The sequence below is a fragment of the Eschrichtius robustus genome, chromosome 20 (genome assembly GCF_028021215.1).
Source record: "Eschrichtius robustus isolate mEscRob2 chromosome 20, mEscRob2.pri, whole genome shotgun sequence".
Lineage (NCBI taxonomy): Eukaryota > Metazoa > Chordata > Mammalia > Artiodactyla > Eschrichtiidae > Eschrichtius > Eschrichtius robustus.
Window position 1 is genome coordinate 17,544,534 of NC_090843.1, and position 26,320 is coordinate 17,570,853.

General features: G+C 39.0%; 1 protein-coding gene across 2 annotated transcripts in view; it reads left to right on the forward strand.

The window, feature by feature from the left end:
* The window catches only part of LOC137754315 (leucine-rich repeat-containing protein 37A3-like), a 43,580-nt gene extending 19,026 nt beyond the window's left edge, over positions 1 to 24,554 (forward strand). The window contains exons 6-14 of one of the 2 annotated variants that reach the window (XM_068529858.1): positions 4,296 to 4,367; positions 4,915 to 4,989; positions 13,598 to 13,716; positions 15,751 to 17,561; positions 17,986 to 18,090; positions 22,518 to 22,567; positions 23,953 to 24,007; positions 24,089 to 24,241; positions 24,344 to 24,554. In XM_068529858.1, coding sequence (XP_068385959.1) covers positions 4,296 to 4,367; positions 4,915 to 4,989; positions 13,598 to 13,716; positions 15,751 to 17,561; positions 17,986 to 18,090; positions 22,518 to 22,567; positions 23,953 to 24,007; positions 24,089 to 24,238 — 2,437 coding nt within the window. In that variant the 3' untranslated portion in view covers positions 24,239 to 24,241; positions 24,344 to 24,554. Of the gene's footprint in view, positions 1 to 4,295; positions 4,368 to 4,914; positions 4,990 to 13,597; positions 13,717 to 15,750; positions 17,562 to 17,985; positions 18,091 to 22,517; positions 22,568 to 23,952; positions 24,008 to 24,088; positions 24,242 to 24,340 lie in introns of both variants that reach the window. The other variant, XM_068529859.1, reaches the window with a different exon arrangement.
* Positions 24,555 to 26,320: the final 1,766 nt, after the last annotated feature.

Here is a 26,320-nt window from a genome sequence, read left to right on the forward strand (position 1 = left end):
ACAAAGCTAATTTGCTTCAGGAAACATTTGCCATGGTGAGATACAGACTTTATTGCATCTCTTTCCAAAGGCAAGCCACCAAGGGAAGATGCCGCCCTCGAGTTAAGTCATTTTACTACCTATGATGACATATTACTGGGGTGTTTATAAGTTGCCTGCATTAAATAAGTTTGGCAAAGGGCCCCAGCTGAGGTGGATTTATCATGAATTCAATGAAGCTTAGGCTTCAGGGCTCCTCACTTGCATAGGTCCCTTCCAAGGTCTTGAGAGGGGTCCTAGCGATTTTTGTATTCATAGCTGTGCATGTTTTTATTAGACAGGATTTCCCAAAGTAGATGAGGTTCAGGCCCCACAAAACCTTGATTCATCACCGGGTTTCAGGTAATTATAAGTCAGTAGGTTTCTTGAATGAAGCCTCTACGTTATTGACAAACATCAGGTGAAGTAGTTAGCAGTGTGGTAGTCTATTTGAAATCCGAAATCGACCTCAGAGATGAGCTAAGAGCTTATTAATTAATAAAGTACCACTTTTTGAATGGTGGTAGTAATCGTATCTCTTTCAGATAAAATCAGGAATGAAATATATTATGGAAAACCAGCAGTGGTTGATAATCCTAAATGTTAAGTCTACTTTTTTTTCTGACTTTAAAGTGTTTCTCCTTCATTCATCTATGCAGGTCCAGACTGATGGCTTATTTTTAAAAATTCTTTTAGTCACTTCACTGGTCCTAACAATACAAGCTCCATGATTTTAGAAACTGAAGGACTCTACAATGTAGAAAGGCTATATAACTTAACCAGACAGAGGACATTCACATGCTGGCTTGTCTGTGGTACATCAATATTGTACCAAGAACATAAGCACTAAGAGAGAATAAGAGGAAAATCAAAGCCTTATCCCTATTGAATTATTTACCCCATTGTTGAGAATATCAATGAGGTAGGTGTGGCCACACTATGAAGGCAAATTGAGCTGCGGTCACAGAGCCGCTCTAATGCTCCCCCAGTCAACTAGCATTGGTTTCCTTTCGATAGCTATGTACACACAAAAGCTTACACACTTCAGGGTGTTGTCGTCACTTTTTGCTGTGTACTAGAATCCTGGCAGCTTCTCAGATTTAGAAAGGCATAAACGCTAAAAACAAAACTAACTTGGGTCTGTCCTTTGGGGTGATTTAGGGTGGCTGTTTTATTTGTAAGAGTTCAAAATTTTGAGATTGTCACACCTAGCAACTACTATACTTTTCTTCTCCCAACTGCATCTTATTCTTCCCACCTGTAGTATTTTCTCCCATTCTATATGTTTTTTCACTTTCTTGATAGTGTCCTTTGAAGCACAAACTTTTTCATTTTTATAAAATCCAATTCATCTATTTTTCCTTTGGTTGTTTGTGCTTCTGGTATCATATCTAAGAAACTGTTGTCTAATGCAAGGTCATAAAGATTTACTCCTGTGTTTTCTTCTAAGAGTTTCACAGCCTTAGCTCTTAACGTTTGGATATTTGATCCATTTGGAGTTAATTTTCATACATGGTGTGAAGTGTAGGAGTCCAGCTTCATTATTTTGTGTGTGGATGTACAGTTGTCCCAGCATCATTTGGAAAGACTGTTCTTTCCACATTGAATTGTTTTGGCACCCTTGTTGAAAATCAATAGACCATAAATATGAGGGTTTATTTCTATACTATCAATTCTGTTCCATTGATTTACATGTCTGTTCTTATTCCAGTAGCACACTGTGATTGCAGTCGCTTTGAACTGAGTTTTGAAACCAGGATGTGTGAGTCCTCCCACTTTGTTCTTTACCAACATTGTTTTGGTTATTCTGTTTCCTTGAATTGCCATATGAATTTTAGAATTAGCTTGGCAATTTCTGGAAAGAAGTCAGCTGGGATTTTGATAGGAATTGCTATGGAACCATAGGTCGATTTGGGAAGTAGTGAAATTTTAATAAGATTATCTTCCAGTCCATGAATCCAGCATGTCTTTCTATTTATTTAGATCTTCTTCAATTTCTTTCAACAGTTTTGTACTTTTCAGTGTGAATCTTGCACTTACTTCGTTAAATTTTTCCCTAAGTATTTTATTTGTTTTGATGCTGTTACACATGGAATTGTTTTCGTGATTTCATTTTTGGATTACTCATTGCTGGTGTGTAGGAATAATATTGATCTTATATCCTACAACCTTGCTGAACTCATTTATTAATGCTAACAGTTATTTTCCTAGATTCCCAGGAATATGTCTTGTGGTCTTCCAGTTTCCCAGGAATACACTGGAACATTTCAAAGTCTCTGTGGACATCTCATTCCTCAGCTTTTCTTTTTAAGCTTTTCGGTTGGGCTGTTTTTTGCCCCGAACTGTTATCCATTGCCTCATGCAACCGCCATGTTAAAATATTTGCTTGAAAATGTTTTCCAAAAATGCCACCTGAGGAGAGGCTTTTCTCACTAGACAGCTCTCAGTCAGGTCAAAGGCAAGCCTTTCAAGTGAGGTCTTCCAGGGGACCACCAGACATGTAAAACAATGACAGTTCTTTGGGAATGAGGCTTTGAAGGACCTCCCAGTCCATGCTGCTCCTCCTGGTACCAGGGATGTGGGCTGTTTTTCAAGGCTACCACTGGCATGGAGAGCAAAGGTCAAGGACAAGTTCAAGCAACACAGATCTCATTGTTCTTACAGAAATTAATTTGTTTTCCTTGAATAAATTGCTCCCCAATTTGCTGCAAGCCTGTCAGTTAAATTTCCAGAGTTCCGAAAAAGTTGATTCTGACCCTTTTTGCCAGTTTTGTTGCTGTTGTTGTTGTTGTTATTGTTATTGTTGCTTCTATGGAGGGATGAATTTTCAGATGTCCTTCCTCCATCATTTTTACTGATTTTCCTGCAATATCTTTTAAAATCTCTAAAGTCCCAATGACCATAGGCTAATTAAATATTTATCATGGGAGATGATTAAGGAAAAAATAAATAAAAAGAGAAATAAATAAATAAATAAAAAGAGAAAATATAATTCTCATAGAGGCTTTCCCAGATGTGTAGATGAAGTTTGAAAAGGTATTTCTATATTTAGTGCTCTCAAAATTAAGGTTAAAGTAACATGTTTTAAACCCCCCCCCCGCCCCCCACTTTTTTTTTCATTCAGGTTAAACACAGGCTTTAGAGTCAGAACTGAGTTCAAATTCCAGCTCTGCTTCTTACTAGCTTGATGACTTAGGACAAGTTATATAACTTCTCTGTGCCTCAGTTTCCTCATTTGTACAATGGGGTAATATATCTATCACATAAGGTTACTGTGAGGATTAAATGTTAAATGCTGATCACAGATGCCTGGCAACCCAAAAGATATTAGTTTTGATAATTATTTTACAATATTCGCAAAAATACGTTAATAATTCTTGAGTAGAGTTAACCTAAAGTCAGATATTCTTTTCTTTCTTCCTGTTTCTTTTGGGTTTTTTTTTCCCCCCTTATTTGTTTTAAGGAACTAAGGAAAAAGAAAGAAAGAACTAAGAAGAAAATCTATTCCAGCATTTTGGAATAAAATTTTGTTCCCCAAAATTAATTTGTTTATTTTATTGATATATAAACAAAATGTTATTTATTTATTCAGCAAACATTTATTAAATACCTAGTAAATATTAGGCACTATGTCAGGCACAGGAATAATGATGACAATAAAGTGTGGTCCCTGCTCTCAAGTTGCTGGCAATCTAGGAGACTGACAAGTAAACAGGTGATTACATACACAGTAACAAAGGCTATGATACAGGAATACGCATGGGACTATGTGATGGGAGTATGGCTTTCACCAGTTCCTCTTGGATTTATCTCTTCTTCTTTGGCTCCAGAACCAAGGAATTAGCCCTATTTTTGTCTTTCACTGGGTAGTTTAAATCATGAAATGTTAAAAAATTTGTAGAGATGAAAGAAAAACACCTTGAATTATGGAGGACATTAGAAATAGTACTTTTTTACAGAGCAAGGGCTTCCTACCAGCATAGTCACTTCTAGGGTTTTTAACCTGAAAAGTTCTTTGGCATATTTTGTCTTTACTGGCCACTTTTTTTTTCTATTTTTTTGTTTGTTTGTTTGTTTCTCTTCTCCACTTTATCATCTAGAGACCTGGGTAGTTCCCAATGAAAGAGTGTTTTACAGATGCTAAGGGTGATTTATGGGTAAAGACAGAAAATGATTTTTTTTTTAAACCTTCACGTTCCGTACCAAAAAAAATGAATATAAGCTTTCATGGAAGTAATCGAAAATGCAGATAATTTAAATTCCATTCCATTTTTCAGAATTCTCAATCATAATCCTTTGACAACAGTTGAAGATTCTTATCTTTTTAAATTGCCAGCATTAAAATATTTGTAAGTATTGCAACAGTTTCATGGCTCATGAGATAATTTCTGCTCTTTTTTTACTTTCGTCAAAGATTGAGTACTTTGGCTAAAAAGTCATAATTTAGATTTTAACTGGGTTATTGAAAATAAAAGTTATTGGCAAAGAAAACGATTAAGAAAGAATACACATGGGTAAGACAGCCAGCAGAGAATGAGAACAGTGTTGAAGAACACATATAGATATGGAACATGTAGATGCATGTAGGAATATTATTTATCCCAGAAAGCAAAAAGGAATAAGGGGTACATTATTTTTTTTTAAAGAGAGTGATCAAAAGAGGTAGATGCAATTGAAAATGAGAACTTAGGATAATAAAAAATGATTGTACCGTTCAGCACCAAGGCCATTAATTTGATGATGCAAATTTAAATTTCTTCAATAAGAGCTCTTTGGAATTATCATGTATGGCAAGTAAGAAGCCAGAACTGAAGTAATCACATGTTAAGTATCTTTTTAAGTTTAGAATTTTTGTCTTTGGGTTTTATATCATGCATGTTTGGGCTTCTCCTTCAGAGACATGGGAACAACACAAGTGTCACTTACAACAATTGAAAGCATCCTCATGATGACCCTTGAATTGGAAAAACTGTAAGTTGATTTTTCTTACATTTGTTTTCACTCAATTGTTTTTTTAGGTTTGTTGTATTATTTTCTTAAGTCAGGTTTATTTATGTATAATTTTCACTTAACAAAATTCACTATTTTTAAATATACAGTGTGATGTGTTTTGACAAACGTATAGTTCTGTAGCCACCACCACATTTGAGGTAAAGAAAACTTCTGCACTCCCAAAAGACCCCTCATGTCCCTTTGTAGTCAATCCATCCTCCTCCCGCTACCAGCCCCTGGCAACCACCAATCTGATTTTTGTCCGTATAATGTTGCCTTTTCCAGAATATCTTATAAATGAAATCATGTGGTATGTAGCCTTTTGTTTTTGGCTTCTTTCACTTAGCCAGTCTCTTTGGAGATTCATCTGTTTTGTTGCACCTGTCAGTAGTTCATTCCTTTTTATTGCTGAGTAGTATTCTAGTTGTGTGGATACACAGTTTGTTTACGCATTCATCATTTGATGAACATTTGAGTTGTTTCTAGTTTTTTGGCTATTATGAACAAAGCCTCTGAAAACACTCACATGTGTGTGTGAACATATGTTTTGTGCGAGCGTATGTTTTCATTTCTTTGGGGTGAAATACCTAAGGGTGGGATTGCTTCACCATATGCTAAGTGCATATTTAACTTTTTAAGAAACTGCTAAACTGTTTTCTAAAGTGCCTGTGCCATTTTGCTTTCCCACTAGCAGTCTATGAGAGTTGCAGTTGCTCCACATCTTCAACTGATCCTTATATTTGTTTTCTAAAAACGTTTAACCTTTCTAGTAGGTGTGTAGTTGCATCTCGTGGTTTTTGCCACATTTTGCATTTCTGTAATAGCTGATGATGTTGAGTGTCTATTCATGTGCAAATATCTTTTTAAATGAAGTGTCTGTTCAAATCCGTTTTTTAATTGGATATTTATATTGAGTTTTAAGAGTGCTTTATACGAAAAGCAATGGAAAAAGTCCTTTCTCCTAGATATGTGTTTAGTAAATATCTTCTCCCAGATTGTGACTTATCTTCATTGTATTAAAGTGTCTCTGAAGACTAGATGTTTTAAATTTTTGATGAACTCTAATTTAGCAATTTGTTTTCATGTTTATTTAATTTATTTGGTTGTGCTGGGTCTTAGTTGCGGCAGATGGGCTCCTTAGTTGCGGCTCATGAGCTTCTTAGTTGTGGCATGCGAACTCTTAGTTGCGGCATGCATGCGGGATCTAGTTCCCTGACCAGGGATCGAACCCAGGCCCCCTGCATTGGGAACTCGGAGTCTTAACCACCAGGGAAGTCCCTTAGCAGTTTTTCTTTGTTCACAAACCCAAAGCAGATGCTTTGTGCTTTTTTGTGTCTTATCTAAGAAATCTTTGTGTGAGACCCCATTGTCTGACCCAAAATCACAAAGATTTTCTCCTATGTTTTCTTCCAGAAGTTGTATAGTTACATTTAGGTCTATGATTCATTTTGAGTTAACTTTCATATATGTTGTGAGGGAAGGGTCAAGTTTCATTTTCTTGCAGTTTAAAAAACTATTTCTGTAGGACCGTATTGTGACAGTTTATTACACAACTAACTGCACCTTAAATTGTGCCATCCCCCCTCCAATATGGCAAGCTAATAGAAACTTTCTGTTATGCCAAGGCTAGCTGAGGGGATTGCATGAGATTAGTAGGCGGAAAGGGCCCTGCGTTTAGCAGTCTGTTCCAACCGTCTTTGTCAGGTCAGCTGACAAATGACTGTCTTCACCACGCCGTCACATCTGTTGGTCCCTGCTCTAGCCTCATCTTCCTCAGCCTTCCACAGCATCTGCCGCAATTGCGATCCCTCTCTTGTCAGCTAGATGCCCTCCTCTCTGGATATTAAAAATCATTTCCCTATGTAACTACAATACTGTTAACACACAGTATTGAAGAAATTAAATTCCTACACAATAATATTACCTAATAAAGGGTTGCTATTCAAATTTCCCCAATTGTCTCTCTCATATAATATCATTTCTTTTAACAGCTTTTTGAGGTATAATTGACATACAGTAATCTGTGTTCACACACACACATACATACACACCATGAAGACATCATCAAAATCAAAATGTCCATCACCTCAGAAAGTTTCTTAATGTCTCTTTGTAATTCTTCCTTCCCATCGTTCCTTGCCCTTCCCAATCGCCAAGCAACCATTGATCTGCTTTCTGTTTGCATTTTCTAGAATTTTATGTAAATGGAATCATAAAGTGTATACTTTTTTCTAACTGGCCTCTAACTCAGCATGATTATTTTAATCTTCATCCATATTGTTGTATATATCAGTAATTCATTTCTCTTTATTGCTGAATAGTATTCCATTATATGGATGTACCACAATTGATCTATTCACCATTGATGGGCATTTGAGTTGTTTCAGTCTTTGTCTACTACAGATAAAGTTGCTATGAATATTTGTGTACAAGTCTTTGTATGGATGTATGCTTCCATTTCCCTTGGGTAAATACCTGCAAGTAGAATGGCTGGATCATTGGTAAGTGTATGTCTACGTTTTTAAAAAATACCTATTTTCCATAGTGGTTTGATCATTTTACATCTCTACCAGCAGCGTTTGAGAGTTGCATTTTCTTCACGTTGCGGCCAACACTTGCTATGCTCAGTATTTTTAATTTTAGAGAGTTTAATAGGTGTGTAGTTGTATCTCACTGTAGCATCCCTAATGATTAATCATGTGAAACATCTTTTCATATGCTTATTTTGCATCTGTATCTCTGAATCTTTTATCTATACTTTTCTGGAATTTTGAGAGTTCTTTATATATTCTGGAAATTAGTCCTTTATCCAATATGTAAGTTGCTAAGTATTTTCTCCCATTCTGTGACTCATCTTTTCATTCTCTCAGGAGTGTCTTTTGCAGGGCAGAAATTCTTAATTTTGATGGTGTCTGATTTATCTATTTTTTTCTTTTATGGATTATGCTTTTGGTGTTGTATCTAAGAAATCTTGCCTAACTCAAGGTCATAAAATTTTTCACCTGTTTTGTTCTAGAAGTTTTATAGTTTTATGTTTTTTAGTTCTATGTTTTACATTTAGATCTCTAAACCAATTTGAGTTCATTTCTGTACATGGTTTGGATGGAAGTTCTTTTGTTTTTTTTTTTTTTTTGCACCTGGATATTCAATTGTTCCAGCATCACTTGTTGAAAAGACTATCGTTTCTCCACTTAAATGCCTTTGAACCTGAAAGTCAGTTATCCACATCTCTCTACTTCTGAACTTTCTATTCTGTTCCCTTGATCTTTCTGTCTATCTTTACACTACTATCACAATGTCTTGAAAGTGTAGCTTCATAAGCCTTGAAATCAGTTACTGTTAGTTCTTCAACTTTGTTCTTTTTCAAAGTTGTTTTAGTTATTCTAAATTTTATTTCCATATGAATTTTAGAATTAGCTTGTCAATTTCTATAGAAAAGCCTACTGGGATTTTGATCTATAAATCAATTTGGGGAGAATTGATGTCTTAGCAATCTTGAATCTTCTGATCCATGAATACATTATATCTCTCCAGTTATTTAGGTCTTCCTTAATTTCCCCCCAGCAATATTTTACAGTTTTCCGTGTGCAAGTCTTTTACATCTTTTGTCAGATTTATTCTAAGTATTTTATATGTTTGATTCTGTTATAAGTAGTATTTTAAAACTTTGATCTCTGCTTGTTTGTTGAGATAAATTAATCTTTTTGTATGTTGATCTTGTACCCTGCAAACTTGACAAACTCATTTGTTAGTTCCAGCAGCATTTTTGTAGATTCTATCAGGTTTTCTACATAATCATGTTATCTGCAAATAAAGATAGTTTTACTTCTTCCTTTCCATTCTGAATATCTCTTTTCTTTTTGTTGCCCTATTGCACTGGCTAGAACCTTCAGTGCAATGTGAAACAGAAGTAATGAGAGCAGACATCCTTGCCTTTGTCCTGATCCTGGAGAGAAAGTACTTTGTCCTCCACCATTAAATATGATGTTAGGTTTTTTGTCGAAGTCATTTATCAAGTTGAGGAAGTCTCCTTCCATTCCTAGTCTACTGAGGGCTGTTTTTTTCTTTAATCAGGAATGGATGTTAGATTTTTTCATTCTTTTCCTGCATCTATTGCAATGATTATGCGATTTTTCTCTTCTTTTCTTTTCTTAATTTGTTTATTTATTTTTGGCTGCATTGGGTCTTCATTGCTGCACGCAGCCTGTCTCTAGCTGTGGCGAGCAGGGACTACTCTTCGTTGCAGTATGCAGGCTTCTCCTTGTGGTGGCTTCTCTTGTTGCAGAGCACGGGCTGTAGGTGCACGGGCTTCACTAATTGTGGCACATGGGCTCAGTAGTTGTGGCTCACGGGCTCTAGAGCGTAGGCTCAGTAGTTGTGGTGCACGGGCTTAGTTGCTCCATGACATGTGGGATCTTCCCCGACCAGGGCTCAAACCCATGTCCCCTGCACTGGCAGGTAGATTCTTAACCCCTGCCCCACCAGAGATGTCCTGATTTTTCTTTTTTAGTGTACTAAGTTGGGTAAATTGATTTTCAAATATTAAACCAACCTTTCCTTCTTGAGATAAACCCCACTTGGTCATGATGTATCATCTTTTTATATATTATTGGATTTGATATGCTAAAATTTTGTTAAGAGTTTTTGCCTCTGTGTTCATGAGAGATTTTGGTCTATAGTTTTCTTGTAATGTCATTGTGTAATCTTGATACGGTGAAAGTTGGCCTTATAAATAGGTTGGGAGGTATTCCCTTCTCTTCAACTTTCTGGTAGAGTTTGTGTAGAATTGGCATTATTTTATTCCTTAAGTGTTTGGTAGAATTTCTCAGTTAAGCCACCTGGACTTGAAGCTCTCTTTGTTGGAAGGTTTTAAACTGCACATCCAATTTCTTTAATATCTTTATTCTTGAATAAACTTTAGTAGCGCATGTCTTTCAAGGAATTTGTCCATTTCATCTTGAATTTATTGGTATAAAGCATTCTATAATATTCTCTTATTATCCTTTTAATATCTATAGTATTTTTCTGTTTTGCATTTTATTTATTTCTACTTTGATCTTTATTGTGTTCTTTCTTCTCTTACTCTGTGATTAATTTGCTCTCGTTTTTCCAGTTTAAGGTGGAAGTTGAGGAAGCTGAGTACAGCGTTAGCAATATCCCGTATGTTGACATATTATGTTTTCAGTTTCAGTGAGTTCAAAATAGTTTCTGATTTCCCTTTTGATTTCTTCTGTGACCACAAAGTTACTGAGAAGTGTGTTGTTTAGTTTCCAAATATTTGGAGATTTTTCGGATTTGTTAATTTCTAATTTAATTCCATTGTGGTCAGAGACATATATCGAATGACTAAAATCCTTTAAAAATTTTTTTTAAGTTTTTTTTTTTAATTTATTTTTTTGCTGCGTTGGGTCTTTGTTGCTTCGCGTGGGCTTTCTCTAGTTGTGGCGAGCAGGTGCTACTCTTTGTTGCGCTGCACCGGCTTCTCATTGGATGGCTTCTCTCGTTGCAGAGCACAGGCGCTAGGTGCGTGGGCTTCAGTAGTTGTGGCACACAGGCTCTAGAGTGCAGGCTCAGTAGCTGTGGCGTACGGGCTTAGTTGCTCCGCGGCATGTGGGATCTTCCCGGACCAGGGATCGAACCTGTGTCCCCTGCATTGGCAGGCAGATTCTTAACCGCTGAACCACCAGGGAAGTCCCAATTCCAGTATTCTTAATCTTTTGTGTAGATCCATATTCCAATCTGGTGTCATTTTGCTTCTGCTTAGAAATACTTCTTTTAACATTTCTTATAGTGAAAGTCTGCTAGTAATGAATTCTTTCAGCTTTTGTATGTCTGAGATAGTCTTTATTTTGCTTTTGTTTTGACAGATCTGGGTATAGAATTCTAGCTTGATAGAATTCAATTCACTACTTTAAAGATGTTATTCCACTGAGTTCTCGTTTACATTGTTTCCAACAAGAATTCTGCTGTCATTGTTATCTTTGTTCCTCTGTATGTAGTGTATAGTTTTTTCCTCTGGCTGCTTTTAAATTTTTCTCTTTATTGCTGGTGTTGAGCAATTTGACTATTTTTTGTGCCTTGGTGTAGTTTTGTCCATGTTTCTTATGCTTAAAGTTCATTGATCTTCTTGACTTTGTGAGTTTATAGTGTTTACCATTTTGGGAAAATTTTGGCTATTATTTCTTCAAATTTTTATTTTTCTCCTCTCCTTCATGGACTCTAGGTACACATGTATTAGGCCACTTGAAGTTGTTGCAGGACTCACTGATGCGCTATTCATTTTCGTTGTTGTTTTGTTTTGGTACTCTTTTTGTTTCATTTTGGATCGTTTCTATTACTATGCCTTAATGTTCACTGACCCTTTCTTCTGCAGTGTCTAATCTGCCATTAACCTCGTTCAATGTCTTTTTCATTTAGACATTGTTTTTAATCTCTAGAAGCTCAATTTGGGTCTGTTTTACATTTTCCATGCCTGTACTTAACATTTTCAGGGTTTAGTCTGGGTTTTTTAACATATGAAATACAGTTATAATAACTTTTCTTCGTGTATAATAACTTTTTAAATGTTCTTTTCTGCCAATTCTAACATCTGTATAGATGATGGGTTAGTTTTGATTGATTGCCTTTTCTCCTCAGTATGGGTCACATTTTCCTACTTCTTTGCATGCTTGGCAATTTTTCATATGATCCCAGATATTGTGAGTTTTAGTTTATTGTGTGCTATATATATTTATATTCCTGTAAAATGCTTGGGCTTTGTTTTGGGTGAAATTAAGTTACTCAGAACAATTTTATTCTTTTAGGTCTAGCTTTTAAGGTTCGTTGGGTAGGAGTCCAAGTAGCCTTTAGTCTGGAGCTCGTTATTTGCAACTACTGAGACAAGTCCTTTCTGAGTATCATGAGGTTTTCCAGTCTGACTTGTAGGAACAGGTACTATTCCTACAACCCTGTGTGATATCCAGTTATTCTTATTATTAATCCTTTCATGTGGTTCTTTTCCTGGCATCAAGGAATTCCTCACACAAATGTACTGACCAATACTTTGTTGAATTCTCAAGAGATCCCTCTGCATATCTCCAGAGTTCTTTGTCTGTGCACTTCTTTTCTCTCTGATACTCTGCTTTGTGACCTCTAGTTACCTTGGTTTTTCCAGACTCTTAGCTCCATTTCCTCAGTCAGGGAGTCCACCAGTCTCTGCCTGGACTTCTCTTCCCTGTACCATGGCCTGAAAACTCTCTCAGAGAAGTAAGTTCGGGCAATTATAGGGATCACTTCATTTATTTCCCATCTCCTGGGGATCAATGAACTTTATTGTGTGAGGTCCAGTTTCTTGAAAACTGTTGTTTCATATGTTCTGTCTGATATTTTCATTGTTTCAGGTGGGAGGTTAAATTGGACCTTGTTACTTCATCTTGGCCAGAAGCCAATAACATTCTTTAAGTCTGTTTTGTTTTGATACAGGGTCCAATTAAAGATTAGGCATTGCATGTCGTGTCTTTGTTTCCTTTAATCTAGAATATTTCCCTCCTTTTTTTTTTTGGTCTTTTATGACATTGGCATTTTTGAAGAGTCTGAGCCAGTTGTCTTGTAAGTTGCCCCACAATCTGGATTTGTCTGTTTCCTCATTAGATTCAAAGTAAACATTTTGGGAAAGAATACTATATAGGTGATGTATTCTTCATACTTCAGCACTTCAGGTGGCCCAGTGCTAAGTTTGATCACTTGACTAAGGTGGTATCTTCCATATCTCTCCATTGTAAAGTTATTTTTCCCCTTGGTAATTGATAAATAATATGTGGGGTGATAGTTTGGGAACAGTGAAGATCCTACTTTCAAACAACTCTTCACCCAACTGTGCATCAGTGATAATCCTTGTCTGAATCGATTATTACATTGATAGTTGCAAAATGACACTTTCCTAATTCTGTCATTCCTTTTGCATTTATTAGCTGACATTATTCTATAAAGAAGAGCTCCCCCGCTTTTCATTTTGAGTATCATTATGAACTCATGTGCCTTTTTTAAAATTAACTATGTTATACCTTATTATAATGATAATGTTATTCTTTGGAATGTTCCTTTTGTCCAGATTTGGCCAATGCAATCTCTGTTATTGTTTAACCACATGATGCTTTTTTATTACTAGAATAATTTGTAATATATTACTACTCACCAATAGGAACTGAGAAAGGGACTCCAGAAGGTGCGGTCTTATTCAGACTCTTCTTAGAAGTCTGCCTTCTTCCTGTGTACTCTCAACCCAAAGTGAGGCTTTCGGGTGGGAAGGAGATACTTCTGAATTAAACTACAGATCAGTGTCACCCAATTCTAATCCCTATTCCCTTTTTGCTAGACATACCATACCTACTGCCATCCTAATCCTTCTGTTGGGCACCTCTCTCCTCCTCTATATTTATTTACAACAGTCAAGAGCAGCAGTTGGCCAACCAGCCCTTATCCGGTTCTCCAGTCCATATGCCTCAAGAACTCCTTTTTGCACTGGTCTGTGGTGGCCTTGGCCTACCTCTTCTACCTACTCAAGTAACTCTTTTACCACGAATTTAATTACCTGTGTTTCCATTTATAGGATCTTACCTAGCCGTATGGCCTGCTGCCTCTGCCAATTTAAAACTACTATTGAGGTTGTCTGTCAGACAGTCAAGCTGCGTTGTGACAGTGAATGCCTGACAGACGTCACACGTTGCGGTGAGTCTCAATTGCGGGATAATAAATTTTTAATTTTTAATTTAATTTTTTAATTTTTTAATTTTTATTTTTAATCAATGATAAATTTTAAAATTAATGATGTAATTGCATTATTTTAATTCATTCATTCAGAGTTCCAGCTTCCTAAGTTTCTCAGAACTAGCCCTTGCTAAAAATCAGATTCTTGATTACATTATTAAGCTAATAATAGCTCAGTTACATTGTTAGCTTAATAATGTAAATGATCCACATACATAAAGGAACAAGAGAAAGGAATGGAAGGGGGAAGGGAATTAACATTAATGGCCACATATCCTATGCTGTGCCCTCTGCAAACGAGAACTTATTCATATAGTGCATCACAGTTTGTAAACTGATTTTATATACATTAGGTCTCAAGTACCCTTTGTCTTATAAGACAGATATAAATATATTTTTGTTTATTTTGTTTGTTTCTGCAATTTTATAAAGAGTACAAGAGATGCTGTTTTATGTCCTATTTGGAGCCTGAGAGTTTCTGGTTCCATAACCAGAAGCTGCTACCTAGCCCTTCTAATGGCTGGGAGAGCTAGTTTATTCTTAGACTGTCCAGCTCTGAACTTGCTCTGAATCTCAAGCTTTTCTATCCACAAAACACTCAGGGGCTTTCAACCATTTTTCTATATATTAGATTTATTGGCACTAACTTGATGACTTCCAAAATGTGCTATCATGCCCAGGTAGCTTGAATACAGGTCTCTTTCAGTGATCGAGAGCACCTCATAAATAATAACACTTTGCTACTTGTATAAAGACAATATTGCTGATTTTTCAACACAATTTTATTTTTTTCTTGGCCGTGCCACACAGCTTGTGGGATCTTAGTTCCCCAAGCAGGGATTGAAGCCGGGCCACAGCCGGGAAAGTGCCGGGTCCTAACCACTAGACCACCAGGGAACTCCCCCAAACAATTTTTTTTACTAATTATATTACTCCCTTCTCCCCCAGAAGTGGGCAGTAAAGGCATTTTTAATCTCCTTTTACAGGTGAGGAAAAACAAGATCAGAGGTGTAAGTGCTATGACCCTAGTGCCCCGATCTCCTGTCCCCAGTTTGGGGCTCTCTGCAAGCCCATGCTCCTCCTTTCTCATGACCCTTCCCTCCTCCTTGACCCTCACCAAAAATACTTTTAATCCTTTTGGAAGAGAAGCCCAGCTACACAATGGTACACATTACCTTCACACAGTCAGAAGCTTTGGATGGTTCCCCAAGTAAAGCTGGAAATATTACAAGGAAAATGAAATGAAAGCAAAGTAGCCATCTGACAGAAGTTGCTTTTTCCCTTCTGCATTTTACGACCTCAAGTATTATTCCACTGATTTGTTGAACGTTCCACATTGGCATACAGTCTGGCAAATCTCTTAACTTATAGCCCAGATCCCTGCCCAAATTTTAGCAAAGAGCCGGGGCGGATATCGTGTTTTTTTCTGTATAGAGCCTTCTGCTACGGGGGCTGGGATATATGGAAGCAGGGACTGAGCAAAGGATTCGGTGGGTGGGTGGAGAAGGACATGTCCAGATGACGACCTGTTAGCGGCGGTTGTTGTCGTGGTCATCTGTGACAGTAGCAAGAACGCAAGCACACTGAAGAGGTGGAGAGAGGAGGCCTCACACTCCTCTGCCTCTCAGGCAGGACAGGATGGGGTATGTGAATGTGAGGAGTCACAGTAGATCTGCGGAGAGTCCAGCTGAGTAGGGGAGTATTTGTCTTCCAGCCTTGGCTCTTCTTGAGTACTGGCCCCTGGAAACCAGTGGAGTAATCCTGAATATAGTTACTATATTTCACGCTACAGGATTTTCTGAGTAGATAGCCACTTTTTCAAGAGATATCTTTTTCACATTTTGTTGTTGCCAGTCATAGGCTTAAGTGTGGGCTTCTTTTTCTCCTAAGTGGCACTCAAACGTTGAGTGATTCCTAATTCATTTGGCTGTGGACTGACAAAAATCTGTCCCATCAGTCTTCAATGATCAAAAACAGTCTCTTCTTTTTTGACAGACGAAGAAACATCTCTTGGGAATGCAGAAGGATCGTTGATGAAGGTGTTACAAGCCCGGAAGAAGAACAACAGCACCGAGCTGATTATTGAGTCAGAGAGGGCATCCTCAGATAAAAGTGCTGTCAGCTTGTCAGGCTTCATGAATGAGCAGCTGGACTTTAATAGTAAAAGTGATATTATCCGTGCACGAAATTACATACTGCCTTACATCTCAGAGGGAAATCTCGGAGATGTGGAATCAACATTATTACCATTCCTTCAACTTCTTTTTTCAAATACACAAGATGGAGATATGCTCCTGGGCCTTTTGAAAAACAATACAAGGAGCCCTTCTGTTAAACCTGTACGCAAGAATTCAACTAATAAAAACAAATTGAGGAAACTCCATTTTCTGGAAAATGTGTTAGATGCAGAAACGCAAGAAAAACTTGATGAGGTTAAAAAGGAAGAAAAACCTGCCACGCGTACGCGTTCCAACCTTTTAAGTGCCATGTTTAAACGCTACCTCTTTCTAAAGAAATTGGAAACTGCCCAACCACAGAAAGACAGCCCAGCAAAGACTGAGAGTACCGAGGAAAAGCTGCTGAGAGTGAACAGGGTCCTCAAGGGCCCAAGGGGCCTACAGAAAATGCACCTCCAAGCAGTGGGAGATGAGAGCGTCAGGAGGAAACAGAATGCCCAGCCATCTGTGGCGAGCACTGCCGAAGAAAGAAGGCTCAGGAGGCCATCCCCAGGAAAGCTGAAACAGCTTCTCATGGTGCAGAGGCCCAGGAAGCTGGTGGGAAAGTCCTCCAATGCGGAGTCTTCATTCATAAAAGAACACAAGGCAGCAGGCTCCTCTACCCTGAAACAGTACTTCAAGGTCAGGCCTTCTGCCTCCATCCCTCCAAAATCCCCATCTGAGGTTAAAAGCAAATCAAAAGACTTATCCAACACTATACTTGTTTTAGAGGATGCAAAGGCTAGAGTTAGAAATATTAAGGATTTTGAACTAATCTCACATTCTGGGAAAAAATACATCTTCCATAAAATTAGGACTCATCGGGTCCAGAGAAAACCCAAAGTCAAAAGGAGTCGAAAGTTCAGAAAGAAAAGTTCACTCAATAGAATGATGCTTGCAAGCCCTCCGTTCTCTGTAGTGAGGAGTCTCATAAATTCCCCTCCGCGAGAAGCTGTTTCACCTTCAAGAGAAGTGACTTCTCAGGAAAATCCTTTTCCAGAATTATTTTCTCTTTCAGACCCTTCTACAGAAAACACTACTTCAGAAAACAATACTGCACAAAATGTTTCTGAAGAAGTTATTTCTTCAGGAAACTCTACTCTGCCCGGAGGAACCGGCCCTGAAAACACTACCCATAAGGATGTCTCCACTGCGCATTCTGCTGTTGCTGCAGACAACAGTATGCCACCTGTTCAACACACCAACGAAACACAATGGGAGCACCACAACACGGGCACTGAATTATCCTCTAAGCCCACAGGCTTCACTTTCCCAGGGCTCACATCCCCGGGTGATCAAGTTGAAACTCAGCTAAACCAGCAGCTACGGTCCCTCATCCCCAACAATGACGTGCGAAGGCTCATTTCTCATGTTATCCAGACTTTGATAATAGACTGCTCGGACACCCACGTGCAGCTGGCCTGTGCCAACCTCATCTCTAGAACAGGCCTCCTGATGAAGCTTCTCAGCAAGCAGCAGGAAGTAAAGGTGTCCAAAGCGGAATGGGATACGGGCCAGTGGAAAAGTGACAACTATATCAGTGAGAGCACAGAAGCCCAGAGTGAGCAGAAAGAGCAGGAGTCAAGTGAGGTGAGGAGAACCCCTGAAACATGGGACCTGGACTTTTACTCAGTTTAGGACATGCCATGGACGTGCCCAAGCAGGAATACCACGGGCTCCTAGTCTGTATCTTATCTTCAGCCATGACACTGGCTAAGACAGTGATCTCCCACTTTGCTCATTGAGAGAGTGTGCCACTATTCCTAGGGTAGACGAGAAAAGGACATAACGCAAGATAAATAAATTGTAGATAACTAAATTGTAGAAGAAAATGCTAATGATAAGATTAATAACATTAAATCTGGGTTGTTCTTATAGAAGCTACTCGCCTGAAAGGATTGGGTTTTATAGTAGTTTAAGAATAGTTAGCGATTGTTTAGAATAGGTTTAAGAATAGTTAGCGTTCATCCCTTCTATCTCCTTGTTTGTAAAAAATTGTTATTTATTTTTTTAGCTCACAAAAGAAGTTCCAGGATATGGCTATAACAACAAACTCATCTTGGCAATATCTGTAACTGTAGTAGTGACGATTTTGGTTACACTTCTCTGTCTCATTGAGGTAAGGACAATAATTCATTCAGATTCAGAACCCACAAACTGAGAATCAAAGCCACCTTTCCACCTACTACTACTTGATTCTTCTCTTTAGTCATGAGGACTGAGATACACTTTGTTCTTTTACTGAAAAGTATATTCCCAGGATTTTTTTTTCTTTTTTTTTTTTTTCTTTTGGCTACATTATGTCTTCATTGCGGTGCGCGGGCTTCTCATTGCGGTGGCTTCTCTTGTTGTGGAGTACGGGCTCTAGGCACGCGGGCTCAGGAGTTGTGGCGCACGGACTTAGTTGCTCCGCAGCATGTGGGACCTTCCCAGACCAGGGATCGAACCCGTGTCCCCTGCACTGGCAGGCGGATTCTTCACCACTGCGCCACCAGGGAAGTCCCCACAGGATTTTGAAAGGAACTCCACTCCCAGGAGATCTCTTTGGAGTTGGATCCATGATAACAAGCCATTGGACTGTTTTGACAAGTTAAGTTTATAAGAAGGCCAGAGTTGACATGATAGTAAAATTTCTTCAACTCAAAAACTATGCTGATTTGATGTACTCACCAGTCACTCTCATTCTACTGTTTATTTCTTTCCTTGTTGGCTGAAGTGATGAGAGACATACGATCTCCATACTCATGGAGCTATCAGTCACCCTGGGAGGGCTAAAAGGACATGCCTAAAAGATCAAAGTGTGATCTCGTCAATTCCTTAGGCTTACTTAGCAGCTTGCTTCTCCAGTGTATTAGGAATTGTGTAGATAGGTTCCATTAAAACACTGCAAGTAAAATCCTGCAGCAGGCTACCCTAAAGCATGTCATATTTATAGTAGCCTATTCCTGGAGCTAGCCTGTTTATCTTCTGTTCAGTTACATAATGGTTTATTACTTTTCCCAACAGGCAGTGGCTAACATTAAAAGAGTGATTTTAATAAGCTGGCAATCTTGATTCTACCCTACCAGTCCAACCTACTTTATTTACCTTTTCTCTTGTAATGGCAGCCCTCCATTGCAGCCAAAGCAGCTCCTCAGTATACGCTAGTTACACCACATCCATGCCTGCTTTTGTCTGTGCCTTTGGCCATCTAAAATTCCTTGATTTTGCTTTGCCTGTGGAAGTCCTATGAATCTCTCAAAAGCCAACGCAAGTTCAGATATCTTTCTTCATAAAGCCTTCCCTGAATACTCCAGCCCTCCTGATCCTAGTCCTGTGAGGTTTGTCACCATTTCTTAGGGGCCATGGCAAAGCAGTCCCCTCCCCTCAGAGCTCACAAAAGTGGGAAGCAGTTTTTCAAAAGGCAGCCCCCCAAGAGAGAAACAGCAAGGTTAGCACATCATGGAGCTGAGCAGAGATGTGTAAGGACCAATGGCTTCCTGGCCTATCAGACTTGAATAAAACCTGACATGATGTACTAACTTCTAAAGAGAAATGTGTCTATCTGCAGGAGGGTTGGTCAGTAGTGAAAGCATAGAAAAGGTGAGGAGAGACCAACATGGGCAGCGCCCATCCTCACATTGCCCGAGAGTAGAGGTGGCACCTTAGGCAGCAGAACTGAAGAGTCAGGCCCACTAGCCAGGCTGTGCCTGTTGAGGAGATGGATGGATCCAGCTACCTCAGGCCTTCCCATTAAATTCTGGATTCAGCTGATTCCTTTTCTAACTCTGTTGTCACCAAGTAGCCTTCGATTGTGTGATTGTGCTTTAGTGTGCCACGGAGGCCTGTCTCCACAGAAGGTAATTCTCTGACTGTGTAGACACGGATGCCCTGTGTGTAGAACAGATGTATTTCTCATTGTCAAGTAATACTTTGGCATTCTGATTTTTGATCAATCCTGTGATATTGATAAAGTGAGACTGCCACAACAGGAAGACGCGAGTTGTCTCTTGGTGAGGAAGAGTATGATTTCTGAGCCTAGGAGGCTGGGGACTAGCATGGGGTCAGCTTGCTAGTCATTGGCCATTGCCCAGACTGTACCCTCTACATCTCCAGGTGGCATGTGGCCTTTTGCTTTTTTAGAATTTCTGTAAAGTCCCCTTTTTATTGTTTCTAACTTCTCTAGAGTTTAACCTTGCATTTGTGTTGTTTTGTTTTGTGTTGTTTTGTTTTGTTTTGGCCTGCGGGATCTTAGTTCCCCAAGTGGGGATTGAACTTGTACCCTAGGCAGCGAAAGCGAGGAGTCCTAACCGTTATTTCCTCTCCCCACTTATATGATAAGCTCTTCGAGGACAGGGGCCATGCAGTGTTCTCCCTATGGTAGACACTAATGGTGTTCAACGGAAGAGAGGTGAGGCGTTATGTCAATTCCACAGTGAGGAATCATGCAACCGAATATTTATTTGAAGTAGCATCGAGTCCAGCAATAGACCCATGTGTTCTTAAGACTTCTGAAATGTCATGTTTTAATATTCCAATCAGTGGGGGGAAATGAATAAATGGTGATAGACTAGCTGCCTAACTATTTGGGGGGTAAAGAATAGCAGATCCCCATTTTTCATCTTAAATAAACATATTTCCATAAATGTGAAAAAAGACCACATAAAGGTATTAGAAGGAAATAAAAGCAGTATTTTTATAATCTTTTATAATCTTCAGAGCCTGATGCCACAAGCAGAGCCTTTGATATAGTCCACCATCTTGTCTGTGACACCAGCTTAGCACTGATTCATGCCAAGCGTAAGATGAAGAGTTTTCCATATATTGTCTGATTTAATGCCCACAGTTCTGTGAGGATGATATTACTATCCCTCCTTCATAGATGAAGGAGATCAATGTAAGGCCCCAGTGGCCAAACCAAAAGCAGAAGCCAGTTTTACCCGACTGCAAAGCTTGTGCTCCCTACTCCACTCTTTTGTCTTGTCTCCTTAGAGACAAAAACACTGGAAAGATTCGAAACACTGAAATTCAATGAAAACCAGTATTTCTTTACTATAAAGAGTTTTTTGTTTGTTTCTTTGTTTGGGGGTGGCGGGGTTTGGCCATGCTGTGCAGCTTGCGGGATCTTAGTTCCCTGACCAGGGATTGAACCTCGGGCCACAGCAGTGAAAGCGCCAAGCCCTAACCACTGGACCACCAGGGAACTCCCAAGAGTTTTATAAGTCAACAAGAAGAAGACAAACAGTCCAGGGGAAAAAGGGGCAAGGGCTGTGCAGAGTAGGAGGTGTGTTGACAGTCTGCCACCATATCTGCCCGTCCTCTCCTCATGGCTCATGTGGGGTGGCTTTTGTTAGCCAGGCCTTTGTCACCTCATGACGTAAAAGTAATCACTAATATCTTCTTCAAGTACTTTTGTAATCTCTCTAGAATTTGTTGTATTTGTTTTTTAGTGTGGTTGAGGCAGGGGATCTAACTTCCCCACACACACACACATGAAGATCTAATTGTTTTCAAATCTTTCACTGAATGGTTTATTCTTTCTTCCCTGGTCTCATATACTATCTTCATCTGGACTCTATTCTGTGATCCAGTTATCTTGTCCTGTACCAGTACCAATATCACACTGCTTAATTCCAGTTGCTCTATAACATATTTTATATCTGGTAGGGCAAGGTCCTACTCTTTGACCTTCTTTTTCATGCATTTCATATCGATTCTTACACATATTCTCTACCAAATGTCAGCTGGCCAGGTTTTATTTAAAAATTATTTTGGATATAAATGGATTGCATTGAATTTGTAGGTTAATTTGATGAGAATTGACCTCTTTACAACATTCTAGGAGGATGGTATCTCATGCCATGTAGTACTTCTTCTTAATGTCCTTCAGAAAAGTTTTAATATTTTCATCACATAGGTCTTACAAATTTTTGGTTAAGTTTATTCCTAGGTACTTTATGCATTTTTCTTGATATAGTAAACGGGATGTTTCTTCTGTTATTTAGTGAGTTATTTGTGTCATATGGGAAAGCTATTGAGGCTTATATGTTGATCTCTTGATTTTGTATGTAGCCATCTTACTCATGTTACTTCCAATAAAATTTCGGTTGATTCTTTTGGTCTTTTTAGGTCCCTCATTTCATATGCAAATGTGTTTGTCTCTTCCTTTCCAATACTTCGTTTTTCTTTTCGTACTGATTAAGACCTCCTCCACATTGATCGATAGTAGCAGTAATGATGGGCATCCTGCTCTTGTTGTTGACTCTAAAACAAGGCTTAGGTTTCTGCTAGATACTTTTCTTTTCTTTTCCTACTTCTAAGAGTTTTTATTAGGAACGATCTGTTGAACGTTATCTAAAACAGTCAATAAAATATATCGCCAGCTGCATGCAAGACCCTAAGTTAGGTACTGTGGAAGAGGCAAAGGATTATTAAACAGGGTAGAATTCCTTTCCTTAAAAAAGTTATCATCTCACTGGGTAGATAAGATTTAAAGTCAAAGGGAATGAATAAGGATTTGGAAATAGTTGTAATGGATAATCATGATCATGTTTTCTTTCAAAACAGATTTATTCTCATCGAATTGCAAAAGGGGAAGATAAGAAAAGAAGCAGAAGGTAAATATTGGTCTTTTAAAGCAGAATTTTACAACTAGAGGAGAACTTAGAACTCACCTATTTCAATTTCCTCACCAAAGGCAGGAAGAATGTTTAATTACCCTAATGGTTTACCCTAATTTATTTATCAGCAGAATTAGCTCCCCAGCCCAAGCTGAGTTAGAACAGGACTGGCACAGATTCATCTGCTTTCACTAGTCCTTTAAGGAAAGAGGGTGGACGGGGAGAGGTTTTGGTTGCACCTGTTCCTGCTGGCCTGGTGCCTGGTTCCTAGGCCTCAGGCCAGGCCAGAGGCCTTCTAGGAGGCTCTGGGGTAGGGAGGGCCACATGGTTGGGGATTTCGGGGCTGGCCTCCCTCAAAGCTGACGAAAGGTAGCACATATGAGTCCCTTCTGTAAAGTGGCAAGAAAACTTCCCTTCTCACCCTACTGTTTTTCAGGCCCCTACTCTCTATTCCCTTTATCCAAACCTCATAGAACTTTAACCGGGAGAAACTTTAGACAGTAGTTTGTCTCTTCCTTTTATAATAAGGAAATGGAGAAAGAGAAAGGGAAAGTATCTTGCCCCATGGTCACACTGCTAGTGATTATCAAAAAGAAGAGGGTCCCTTTCCACTGAGGACTTCTCTACTGATCACACTGTGCTTGGGCTGTGAGCTCCGTTTTATGTCACAATTCAGTATACACATACTATATGGGCATAAGTAGTTTCTGAAACAAACTTATTGTGCACTCTGATTTTTTTCTATTCTATTTGTATTCAAAAAGAGTATTTCGTGTTTCCCTGCTGGTCATGGCCTTTAAACTGATTGCACAATTCACTGACACCTCAGTGACAGCCTGCAGTATGAAAGTCAGAGAGCTATAGATAACTTTGCTAGTTGGGTTCAGGTGTTTACTTGGTGTGATTCAACTTATAGGATAGGATAGAGCAGCCAGGAAAATAAAAGCACCTTCTCCCCACAGCCACACCCCCAGCAAATGCTGCATGTGCGACTAAGTCCGTAGCAGACTGGTGTGAAGCGCATCTAGAGAGTAACGTGTTTCTGCCCAGCGCCGCTCTGCAGTGTTTTCACTGCACGAGGGCACTTGGCCAAGGGCCAAGAAAGGTGAACGGGGCTGCAAATCCTGCCTATACTCCATGCTAAGCCACATGCAAAGGTCTCCCCAGAGACACGGGGGGGGGGGCCAGTTTGGAAGGACACAGAGAACTTCTGGAAGGCCAGCATGCATGGAATGATTTTCAAGATCCCGGGTCTGTGGTGATTTTGCTCATTGTGATTATGGACTGAGGTACCCATTTAGTCCTAATAAGACCAGAGATAACACATTGTGAGAGAGATGAAAAATGACATGTAACACTAACTGTGTGTGTTTTCCTCCAAGGGGCTTTTTTCGATTTCTGCTGCGTAAGAGAAGCTCAGGGGAAAGTGAGAGTCAGGTAAATTTGAAGGGGATATAGTACTGTGGCCAGAGAAAGCAGGGGAGATGCTGAATTAATATTTCCCTTTCTGTGTTCCAGGAGGGCTTTTTCGGGAGAAGGCGGCCACTTTGGCTTAGGGATATGTATAGGCCTCTCAACGCCACACGCAAGGAAAACATGGCACAAAAGCTACACGACAGGGAGTCTTCTGATGAGGATGAGATGTACTTCTATAAGGATGTACCATAAGTGGTAGGGGACAATTTAAAATTCTCATCTAAAATGAGGAAATAATGAAAACTATCATTGTTCCTTTCAAAAGTAAAAGCCTTGGCATTATTCTTCTTACCCCAGGGAAGTCATCAAAGCCCCAGCAGAGAAGCTTCTGCCTGCATATTGGGTTGATGAAGAGGCGGGTGAGGAAAGTGAGACCGCACACGAGACAGCCACAGAGTGAGCCCTGTTCTGCCTCAAGCCACCTGCAAATTTTGTGTTTTAATATCGGCTTCTCAGCATTGCTTGTAAAATACTTATTTTTCTTATATTAAAGTGTATAAATTCATAACCAAGTCTAACCAGGTGGTAAGGAATTAAAATGTAAATAGTTGAATATTTATATACCAATAACAGGGGCCTGCAAGAAGAAGCAGAGCTGAAACTAGAATCCCTCATGGTAGCCAGTACTTCCACAAGAGGAAACGTGGGCAAAGGAGGATGAGTAGAAGGATGAAGAGGGGCTTCCCTCCCTTGTTTCCCCAGTATCATCAGTCCCTGGGAACTGGAAAACATACCATCCTCAAGGGGCATAGATGAGTAAATCAAATAGCAATTTATTCTGGTGCTCTCTCTCCTGGTTCATCAAGTACCAGTTATTTACAACATGCTCGACCTCCTGCCCATAGAGGATCATCTACTTCTGGCCCCTCTCGTACGGTCATTGGGGTTGCCAGAATATTTGGATCACTGGGCCTCCCTCCACTGTGGAGCCAAGGCCTGACTTTTCTCCCAACTTCTCAAACTCAGGTACAGATGTGTACCCTGTGTACCAAGGTAGGGGGTTCTCCACCATTTCAAGCTGGTGGAAAATTCCCATTGGGTTGTTTTTTTCTTTTTTTTTTTTTTTAATTTTGAATTACGTGCTTTTAATTATAAGCGGATTATGAGGGAAAATATTTGCAGATGCCATGCCAGAAAAATGTACAGATCAATAAGAGAAATGTAACAACCTAACAGAAAAACGGGCAAAGGACCTGAAGAGGCAGTTCCCAGAAAAAGAAATTCAAACAGCAATAAGCATATGAGAAGCTGCTCGCCTTCGCTCATAATTAAAGAACTGTAGATCAAAGTGACAAGGTATTCCTTACCACCTATCAGATTGGCAAACATTTACAGGTTTGAAAATAGCCAGTGTTGGTGAAGATGTAGGGAAAGAAATGTTGTTTGTTACTGGTAGGAATGTAAATTAGTATTTACTACGTCCTAATTAGTATTACTATCCACCTAATTAATATTTACTAATTACATCAGTACAATCTTTTTGAAGGACAGTTGGCAGTATCAACTATTTAAAAACAAAACCACATACACTTTGACTCAGCAATTTGAGGACTTGGAATTTAGCTCTTGGATATTCTCTTAAAAATATGGCAATATAGACACAGGTACGAAAGTAGTGACATTAATTGTCTCCACGGGGGGGACCTGGGTGGCTGGGGACCCTTCAGGAAGGATGGAATGAGGATTACAGGAAAAAAGGGAGGCTTTTTACTTTATACCCTCTTGTACATTTGGATTTTGAATCATGTGGATGTGATACTCGTGTTTAAAAATAAGACTTTAAAAAGGGCCTTCAATATAAGTTCATTGGGACAGTATTATAGCAGAGAACTAAAAATTACCCAAAAGTCCACCAATAGGGGCCTGGTTAAGTAGATATACATATGGTGAAATATTATGCAGCTGTTTAAAGGAGAGAGGCAAATTCCATAGAGAATATCTCCCAGATGCACACAACGAAATCAAGCTACAGATATGCATACAGGGTAATTCTATTTTGTAAGTGAAAAAGTCTATATACAGATAATCATTGGGGAGAACTAAATTGGGGAGGAAGATTTATCTTTGTTTTTCAATTTCTATATTGTTCGAATATTTTGCATTTGGTACATATGAATTTTTTTCTTTTTTTTTCATCTTTGGAGGATGGTCTTTATTTATTTATTTTTTTCACACACACACACACTGTATTTTATTTTTACAAGAGATAAATAGACTGACACCAAGCATTGTACATGGATGACCACAACAAAAGCAACAATGATTGCAATTACC